We start from the raw sequence: 10657 nt of genomic DNA, 5'->3' as shown, positions 1-10657 counted from the left end.
CTGAAGTAGAATATCCCTTCTAAATAAAAGTCAACACCCAGCCCATTATGGATTACTCCTTAAATCAAATAAATGACTGCATGATGAGGAAACAAATACATGGAAATCTCATCCAAAAGAATTTTTGTACATGCTGTTTAAGTCATATTGAATATATTGTGCTGGTTGAGACAGAAAATATTTGTACATGACTTTATATCCCTAAAATGTTACACAAAATTTACAAACAAATTAGCATGCATAAATGAACATAAATGGCAATTTCGCAAAATAATGGTCAAGAGTACTGTACATAGTATTTCAATGGCGTACTTGATTCTTTAGATAACAAAAGATGGTTTATGGATGGACCACAGATATACATGTAGCACGATTTGAGTTAAAATAAGAAAACATTCCAAAAGAACAAATTTAAAAATATTTTTTTTTATTATGGTAATACAATGCATACAATATAATCAAAATAAATAATAATTAGAAATATGGACAAATAAACATGACTTAATTCTAACCACGATGTACAAAACGTGATGAAACAAGGTTATATGATAGTGATCAATGACTAAGATAAGGAACGTTCAAGGCAGCAAAATCAATGTTGAGGTTATCACTCAACTGATTAACATTCTTATCAAGCAATGGTAAAAGTCAATTAATTCACAGGAAAGGATGTGTCATAGAGGTCGCAGACAGGACGGGTCTCCCATTACAAGGAAAGTTTGACTTTGAGAATTTAATCCCTTATATACATGTATACAAACTAAATTGTGGCTTGCTATCATAGATACATTTAGGGAGAGACGTTACATCATATATACGTCTCTGATTTAGGTATGCATGTATACACTAAAATTATGGTAATGGTCACACAGAAATGAAATATGTATCTGGAAAATGCAGTTCCATTGTACGAGCTAGATGTAGACAATGGCAGATCTAGGTTGTTTCCAGGAGTTTTTGATCAGGGCCCTCTAACAATTAAATAGGTCTCTTGATGACGACTTTTAACCATCCCTTGATGACGACTTTTAACCGTCCCTTGATGACGACTTTTAACAGTCCATTGATGACGACTTAACCAACATGTAATAAGTTAATGGCTTAAATTCAATTTTCAATAATTCTTGGTTCACAGTAGAATTTCAACTAAGTCAATAAATTTTATAAGAAAAATTTAATAAACCTGTATATTTGTAAATCAAGATTGCTGATCATGACTTGGTGGTTAGACATACAGTTGTTAACTGGTATATAGGTTATTCATTAGTACAATAAAGACAATAACAAAAGCTTTGATTGAAGCATTGTATTCATCTAACAAAGATATAACTATATATATCAACATTTCACTCTGTATAACATAAAACATTTTAGGTTAATATTTACGTTTGCGTTTCTGAGGTTAAAATTGACTGCAAATATCTAAGTGAATGAATGAAAAAATTTAAGAGACTAGTTTCAATTTTACTGACAGAGCATGAATATTTATGAATGCTTTCAAGTAATAAAGAACTCAAAATGTTTTATGCTATACAGTATATATACATTCTAAGACAGTAGAAAGAGACTAAGTGATTGTAGATTTAACACACATCAACTTTCTAAAATTAGGTGTCAGACTTGAACATCAACACCTGAAATGAATTATTGTTCCAATGCCATTTAATATAAAACTTCCTTGACATATGAGAGTTAAGAAAAGTCTAGATTAGATAGCTATAATAGTAAATGTCACTATGTTCATATTCTCTGTGTCACATAGACTTCAAGGTAAAAAGCACTGATATCACATTAATCTGGAAGGCATAATGCTGAAGATTTGTCACTAGCTGTCCTTCCCTGTAGACAATAGTTTGAGAGCTTTCGTAAGGTTATCTATGGCTGTAGGAGAATCTTCGTACTGAAGGGCACTACTTGCATATTTACAAAGCTTCAGGGCTTTTTGGTATTGGTCTGCAGTCAGCTGTACTCCTGCTGTAAAGGAAAAGAGAATATTTAATGAGATACAAATGAATATTGGTGTTCAGAAACATTTGGCTTTATTATCATGTCACTCTGATAAAAAAGGCCTTGTAAACAATACAAATCTCTTCACATGCCAACATGAACTTGTTCCAGGCTAGGTATTTAAACACTTTACTAAATGCATTAAGTTTGAAATCCGTTTAAAACGGAAGTCGCTAGAGTAATGTCAAAAAGGGAACGCATGTATGTACACCAATGTACATACTATCTGAAATTTGTATTTTACTTTGAAAACTACATCAATAATCTCCACACAAAAATTTCATTTTTACTTAAAGGGTATTAAGGGAGAGGACTAAAAATGTATAGCATATAAGTTAAACATGTAATTAATTTTTCTACTATAAAATATATTTAAGAGATTTTTACTTAAGTATACACACATTGTAATGAATTGAATTAAGTTATAGTTGTTCAAAATTTGTAAATCTGAAACCTATTTTTTACGATTTTTTTTGTTGAGAGAACACGTTTATGAATCCATTTAAAGGGAGATAATTTGGAGGTACGATTTCCAATTAGTGTAATAAAACATATTTTGATTCACGATATCATTTTCAGGAATTGTATCTCTCAGACATAAAGACATACCAGTGTTTGGTGGTGGAGTCCAGGATGCTGCTCCTCCTGCTGGCTGCTGAGGCTGTTGGGGTGTCGGAGGAGGAGCATGGGCACCAGGAGGGTACTGACTACCTCCTGGTGAAGGAAGATTGAGGTTTCCGTGGGAGGGGCTGTAGTTGCTAGGCTGTTGGGGTGGAGGACCAGGTTGCTGGGGTGGGGGGTATGGAGGCTGCTGGGGTGGGGGGTATCCTGGTGCAGGGTCTGGCTGTGTCGAATAGTTTGAAGGTCCTGACTGGGATGTAGACGAGGGTGCAGGGACACCTCCAATAGCACCTAAAATATAAAACATATATTGTATGCTAGATCAGTGCCCTACAGAGCCTGATTTTAAGGGTAGGCTATTATCTTTGATACAGTATATTTGACAAAGTAAAAATGACAGTATGAAAAAAAAAAACAAATCTAGAAACTAAAGAAACTTCTGTTTAACTGAAATTGTGAATTCGAATTATGAATTATGAATATGTTCATATCTGTTAGTTGTGCGTGTATTAATTGATATCAAATATGTATAATGGTTAATGGCTTAGTGAAAATATCATACATGCAAACCTGGATAATTTTGTGGGTGCCAATTCATAAGCAACCATCAACAGGATTTACAATACATCATCCAATGACAATTACTATTTCAATGAAAAGGGAAGATACATTATCTGGCCCTGATTTCATCGAAATTCCCTTAGAAAATTGTTATCTAAATTTTCCCACAGGAAAGCATTATTGTATTCAAGATACAAATCTTAGTAAGGAACTTTCAATTTTATCTGTAATGCTTTCCTATGATAAATGTTTAAGTTTGGAGTTTTAAGAATATTGATGAAACTGGGGCCAAAATTGACCATAAAATAATTCACTAAGTTTATATATAAAGTTTATTCTAAATATTTCCATCACTTTTCATCTACATCTTTATTTTTTAATCTCTGCACCCAGAGACTGAAATGTATATACTATACTAACCATCCTCCTCTTCATCCCCTTCCTCCTTCAATGGACCAGCGACAGGTGTTTCTCCGTTCTTCAGACACCTATGTATGTAGGCTGCCTTCCACTTAGCATACTTTTTATTATTTTCAATCTGCAACAAAAATTCAAATTCTTCAATATTTGCTAGTACATGTGTCTCATTGTAATGTTGTACATTTGTATTTTCAGATTCTCCACATTGAAATCTGCTAAATAACACCTAGTAACAACAAATATAATCTTTTGGAAGAAGTGAGTTTGATATTAGGTAGTACACGGCATTACCTGGTTACATAAGTGTTATTTTCAGGCATCAGAACATGAAAGTTACCTTACAACTGTAAAACACTCCTGACTTTTATGACAAAATACATTAATACTTTTCTTGAATCCATATTGGAATCAGATCCACTAATCTATTTTAAGTGCTTTTACAGGAAAAACATAGGGATCCCAGTGGGATCTTGGTGTCACCAATGAATGGACTTTATTGGTTCCATTTAAGACTGATTTTTTCTCTACTTTTGTGGTTTGATGACAAGGGAAATGTGAAATCATACACATCTAAGAGAAAACTAGGAAGAACTTTATGTGAATTGCAAATAGCAGCACTAATCTTCAACTGTCAGCCATTTTGTTTTCTAGATAAGACTCAAAATAAAATGGGCACAACTAGAGAAGATGGGGACACTACACATAAACTGAGAAAATCCTCCAAGTGCTTCTCAAGAAATGACAATAATAAATCAAATTGTCAATTGTCAAAATCAAAGATGGCCAACTATCAGTCATTTTGATTTCTGGATCAAAATCAAAATCAAATGGGCAAAACTAGGGACCAAGGGGAAGTTTGATAGTTATAACAAGGATTGTTCATGGACGGCCCGAGGATCGATGCCAGACCACTGACAAAGAGCAATTTGAATAGCCCATCATCTGACGATGTTAGGTTAATATTAATTCTGCTTCATCTATTTAAGCTTCTCCAAATTTTGTCGAAACCAATGTTGGAGTTCGGACAAGTAGCATATTATACAATAATATGTACTTAATACAGCTTAAGGATGACATCCCATGGCAAAGTCTCCAGTCCTTTGGACAAGTTGCATGAGTTAACAAACAGCAGTTGGAGTGACACATATGCAGTTTCTGGTCATCGCTAAAACTAAAGGAAGCAAATATTGTAGACTTACATCTTCACTAGGTTCTCCAAACACACTTAAAACATCAAACAGCATACCAGAGGAGTAGAAAGATTTCACAACATTCCTGAAAATAAAGCAAATTTGATTTCTTATCTCCTTCCTGTTTTAGATAAATGATTTCCTACAGAATCCTTCCTTTTTTTTTAGATGTATGCATGAGTGATTCTTACTAAACAGAAAGACTTTTGGTTGTTGATAACAACATTTATACAAGTACTGTACAAAATTATAAAGTATACAACAAGTAAAGATGACCAGACAACTTCCTACGGATGTTGTCTGGTCATCTTTACTTATTGTTTACACACTTTTTATGTACCGGACTCGTGTATTCCATGAGGAATCCATCCTAGGGAGACTACGAACGTATAGAACTACCTACACCGGACGTTGGATCTCATTTTCTCTGAACTGTCTAATTTTTATTCAATTATTGGTTTATTTATTTTGGACTTTTTCACTCTTCCTGAATTTATTGATTCTGTTTATTCATTTATTAATATTTATTTACTTGTTAAATCTGCCTGCTCTGTCCTCGTTATCAGCAAACAAAAACACTTTGAGGGCATAGTCCTCCACATGAGCTTGCCCAATCACCTCATTGGTGATGGCCTCATCTTGTGATGTTGTCTTCATCTACAAATATATATAACACATCTTATTCCAATGTTAACTTCCTGAAGTAATATGATCTGAATAAAACAACTGCTGAATCACTGAAAACAGAATATTGTATAGGCCTATGATATGACTGACTGAGGATGCAACAATTATGCTTAGACATTGCTCCCTAGGGGTGTCACGATAATCATAAAGAGTTGGTGCACATATACTGTTAACGTACTATTCTGATTGTTTCCACACTTTCTGCCCTTCTCCACCTTATGCCACCCAATTCAATGCCACATCAGACCACACTGTGTGGCCATGTGTCCAGCGGCCCACCCTATGCAAGTCTTTATAAAGCAGACTATAGTCATGGTAACTCTTCTCTGATGAGTTATATATAATTATGACTTAGTAACTAAATCTGTCAGGTTATAATACAAGTGGACTACGTTCATATGGTTCCCTTCACAATGTTAACACTGACAGCAAGTCAGGAGAATATTGAATGTGTGGAAGAAATGAGTCCTTTTATAGTTAGTCAATATGTGCATGGTTTATGTTAGAACGAATATTCATACCCTGCCTACACTACACTGCTCTCTGGCAGGGTATGAAGTCCCTCCCATTGCCGATAGTGTATAGCAAGCCCCGATGTGTTTCACATCGGGCAGTATTAGCTGTGGTTAAAATGTTCTCGGATAAAAAAACACATGTAAATTGATGATTTTGGTATCTATTATCAATATTCAAGCCACAAACCTGCACATTACGTCAATTGTTTGACAATAAATAGTAAAATCCAAAACGAGCAATGCAAGACACACAGAGATATCAGTTCAAACATACCGCCATCTTTGATACAAGCGTAAAGGTCAATTTCCTTATAAGGAAATCAAAATAGATTGATGCTAATGAGATTTCCCGCGAGATTTCAACAGAAAAACAGATTTGGAGTTATATACCTCGTTGAGGAAGGTCAATTCATTCTGAAATTCTTTAATTACGCAAAGTAAGATTCACTTTCTTCACAAGAGTTACAAAACAGTGGTTAAATATCTCTGATTATGTATTTATTTATCGAAGTAGCTTCATCCATATATGGTCACGGGTCCCATATTTGGGTCAGCATCCTCGCGAGAGTTCTTCGAGAAGTATCATGGCGAATCACGGAGACAACTCCGAGCAGTATGATATCAATTAAAGATTTCCAGATTAGACGGTAGGTTAATATGTACATTGCAAAATTGTATTAGAAATGTTTAATTATATAAACTATTACTCCAAAGTTACACGATATCCGCTATTTGTAGCATTTTCGAGGTTCACTGTTTTGAAACACTACCGTCAATGGAAGGGAATCGTATAGCTCTGATGATGACCAGGCCATCTGTCAGAAATTGTCTGTCTGTCATCCAGAGCTACGTTATCGCAGCTAGGTTTATGTTTGCATGATTTTGTAGGTTAAATTGGTTATGACCACATAGTTAGCCTACAACTTATATCTTGAAATAATGTGTTTCAAATTTTGAGATCTAGGACTCGATAATGATCGTAACAGCAAATTTTAAGGAAAACCTGCCCAATGTACCCAGAAATTCCCTACTGCCACAAACCTGAATAGGAGTACTAGTGTTTTAGTAGCTTTACAGTATTTTTCATTATATTAGAGAAAAAACAAATCAATATTCGTGTATGTTTAGTCATACCTGTTCCATGTAGTCCATCAATGTCACCAGAAATGTTCGACATTCAGGAGAGTTTCTGTCTATTTCCATACCCTTCTGCATTGCATACAACCGACCTAAATAAATATTTTAGAAGAATATTAATAATTTACTCTGAAAGTATCAATACATCGCCCTACAGCTAATGTCAATGGCAGCATGAGCTCAAAGGAGCTAGCTGTATAGAAACCTCATGCCCACTTTTAAAAACAAGAGCAAATTTTATATTACTATTTGATGATAACCTATCTATATATGCCACAATGATTTCTAATATAAGATAAAACAACAAAGCAATGTTGAGCATCACTCCCATTTCCTTTTCCTCTGTCGGAGAAAATTTGAGTCAGCATATTTGAAATCCCTTCAAAATGAGTTGGCATGATGCATATAGGACATATAATAATTACATGTACCAAATTAAAATAGGCCTTCATGTTCTAACTTCTACAGTATACTTCTTCAAATTACTGACACTAAATACTGATCTATCTGAATCGTGTCGGGATTCCACGAGTAAACACTGGATGATTCGCATTAAAATGGAAATATTCAAAATGTAATTCAAAGGAAAAGAGAGCTGATTGTATGAATTTAACAAGTTACCATTAATATCGATGACTCATTACCAATGGCAATACTCCACATCAGTTGATTATTTAAAAATTGAAGACAATTGAAGAAAAGTTAAAACTTATAATATTTGCATTCAAAATATAACTATGGGTCTATCTTAATCTTTATTAAATGGCATATACGTATACGTATCTTCCAGGTTATCGACAGGCAAATCAACATGCCAGTGGTTCTTTTCAGTCAGTAATATCAAATAACCGACAAAATGTAAATGCTGTCCGCCATTCTACAAGACATTTTTGAGCCATGGTATTCGATTCGTTGCGATACTTACAATAGTATGCCACGACTGGATCCCGTTTGTCATGTTCTATGGCTGTCTTTAGATAATGCTGCAAAGCTTTAAGTTTAGGAGGGAGTGGGGGTAAACTCGTCATTATTTCTCTGACAGCTCGATAGATCTGTCTCAAAAGTCGACACAAACAAGAGTTACATCAAAGGGGGATAACTCTTGTCTACACACATTAGAAATAGGTCTTACGCCACTAATTATTTCACAATATGTTATTACCAATGACGCCATCCCCTCAATCCATAATTTGAAGTTGAAATGCTGTGAAGTTTACATCAAATCAAATTTTAAATATTTAACTTAAAGAATGATGATGTTATTGGATAGATTTAATAGCATATAAGAGCAAACAAATACGTGGAAGACAGTAACCCTGATATGTACAGTCGACTGGGAAACCCCTACATAGGGATTCCCGCCATTTTACACCTGATATCCTACATCTTTCTATTTATACTAGGAGTATATATTGATTTTCAAAATCTGAAGACCCTACTCTTTATTCTTGTATTTAGAAAGTACCCATTGCGTGTGTCATTTACTCAGGAAATAGCTACAGACCAAAGTCAACCCATTTTTTTCAGGGACTTGGTTAAGGGTGAAGCAACACCTGATTGGCTGAATTAATTATGTGAGACCTATACTACGACAAACTTTTAATAAGATTTTTTTTCGGCAGATGGAGTATATAGCTGTCAAGACATATACAAATAATTAAAAAAAGACGCGTATCACACAAAATATTACATAACAAAAATTGAGTAAAATATATGCACGTGTGTACACGTGTCTAGCACAGTTTAAGTTTATTTTAGTACTCCACAATAACATACGATTTTATTTATACTTGAGAGACTTGAGAGACTTGAGAGACAATATGGGATGTTAATTATATAATGTCGGTCCCGTTGTACCATTTACTGCTATTTTGTTAAATTATGTATGAAATGTGACGGAGAATGCTGATATTATTTGGTTTAATAAAAAAAAATCTTGATTTTTTTTATCACGCGTTACTTTCTTTGATATCGTAGGCACCCCTGTATCCATGTGCCCTAGTCCAGTAGAGTTGAGATTCACTTCCGAAATTAGCTGGAAAGAATACACTGTACCAGTATCCAAAATGTAACTTATTATTTTCAGTCGAGTTAGAAAGATAACTGACTGTTCTGACGGCTTTCATCATTTTGAAATGACTGTTGTTGTTATTTATCTGTTCAACAGTTTTCATTTCATTGGTATTTGTTCATGTTTAGATAAGAATAATGTAACATGTGATATATGTCCATGTTTGGAAATATGACAGGATATTAATGTTGTCAGTTTATAGAAGAAAAGTACACATGATAATGAAAGTTCAATGTATTTATCTATTTCTGTATTATTGATTTTTAATGCGACAATGTTTTGATCTACAGGGTAAGCCATTTCAGTGATTGCATGAAAAACCACGGGACGTATAGAAGTATTTGTTTTGAAGATAACTTTTAAAATGTGAGTCATCTTCTCATACGATGGTTGCTTTTACCCACGGTTGATTGCACTAAACTTCGTCTATATACGCTACTTACAATATAACGTGCATTTAATTAGCTAATTGCTTAATGCAATCAACTGTGCGTATCCGACGATGATACTGATTATAGAAAAATCAAATTTCTCCAAATTGTCCGTTTAGATGTTACGATGTAGATCTTTATACAGACTGTGCTAACAAAACCTCAATTTACTTATATCAATATGTTTAAAACTGTTTTTTTTTTCTCAATAGAGTAGAGATGTGTGTGATATACACGTCTCTGAATATAGTAAATACCTTGCCAATTTCTTTGTAACATTTATCTCCGTAAAGGGCGAATTAAAGTTTGACGATAATGGCTTAAGTAATTAAAATTAATAATATGAATACATAAATAAATAAATATCGATGTTGTTTATTATACACTTGTGTTATTTAGCTGTGGATAAACATAGTTTATTCTTCGTATGAGAGGCTGTTCCATACCACAATGACGTTGATATTGACGACACGGAAACTTCAACACCGCAAAATTAAGAGTATAAATTTAGCTAGTAAATTAAGTTTTACCGTTAATATACCGCGCATTTAAATAGTTAAAATTTCGGTTTTAATGCAAATTTGCCATTGCACGAAGATTAATTCATCGCCGTCGTCGTCATCGCCGCCGCCGCCGCCGCCGCCGTCGTCGTCGTCGTCGTCGTCGTCATCATCATCATCATCATCATCATCATCATCACCACCACAAGAATATAGAATGTTGTACATTATTATCACCACCAAAAATAGCATACTTTACACTATTATTTGATTGCATCCAAAGAAATTCTTTTGTTTTCTCCCTCTATATACTATTATTACACTACTAAAGTGACAATTTAGTCGAGTTTGTTCATTTTATCTTGTCGCATTTTCCCCCGGTACTGCTTGAATTAAAATACAGTGGAACTTCGTTAACTCGAAGTCGACGGGACCACGGGAAAACTTCGAGTTATCCGAGTGTTCGAATTAAGCGAGTTATCGTTTTTGGTGAAAAGTTTGGTCAATATTTGTCAAC

At 34.2% G+C, this 10657-nt stretch overlaps 1 protein-coding gene across 1 annotated transcript; it reads right to left on the bottom strand.

The window, feature by feature from the left end:
- Positions 1 to 436: 436 nt before the first annotated feature.
- On the bottom strand, positions 437 to 8234 carry LOC117327203 (vacuolar protein sorting-associated protein VTA1 homolog). Its single transcript, XM_033884057.1, has 7 exons — positions 8064 to 8234; positions 7136 to 7230; positions 5332 to 5456; positions 4809 to 4884; positions 3610 to 3727; positions 2617 to 2919; positions 437 to 1974 (listed from the first exon to the last, which is right to left on the bottom strand). Exons 1-7 carry the CDS (start codon positions 8164 to 8166, stop codon positions 1826 to 1828), a joined length of 969 nt encoding a protein of 322 aa, XP_033739948.1. The 5' UTR covers positions 8167 to 8234; the 3' UTR covers positions 437 to 1825.
- Positions 8235 to 10657: the final 2423 nt, after the last annotated feature.

Source organism: Pecten maximus, chromosome 5 (genome assembly GCF_902652985.1).
Source record: "Pecten maximus chromosome 5, xPecMax1.1, whole genome shotgun sequence".
Taxonomy (NCBI): domain Eukaryota; kingdom Metazoa; phylum Mollusca; class Bivalvia; order Pectinida; family Pectinidae; genus Pecten; species Pecten maximus.
This window is presented reverse-complemented; position numbering and strand designations above follow the sequence as displayed.

Coding starts and splice junctions, on each gene's coding strand:
- LOC117327203 (XM_033884057.1), bottom strand. CDS start 8,166: ATGACGAGTTTACCCCCACTCCCTCCTAAACTTAAAGCTTTGCAGCAT. Junction 2,920..3,609: donor AGGGGATGAAGAGGAGGATG/GTTAGTATAGTA, acceptor TTTATATTTTAG/GTGCTATTGGAGGTGTCCCT. Junction 1,975..2,616: donor GACTCCACCACCAAACACTG/GTATGTCTTTAT, acceptor TTTCCTTTACAG/CAGGAGTACAGCTGACTGCA.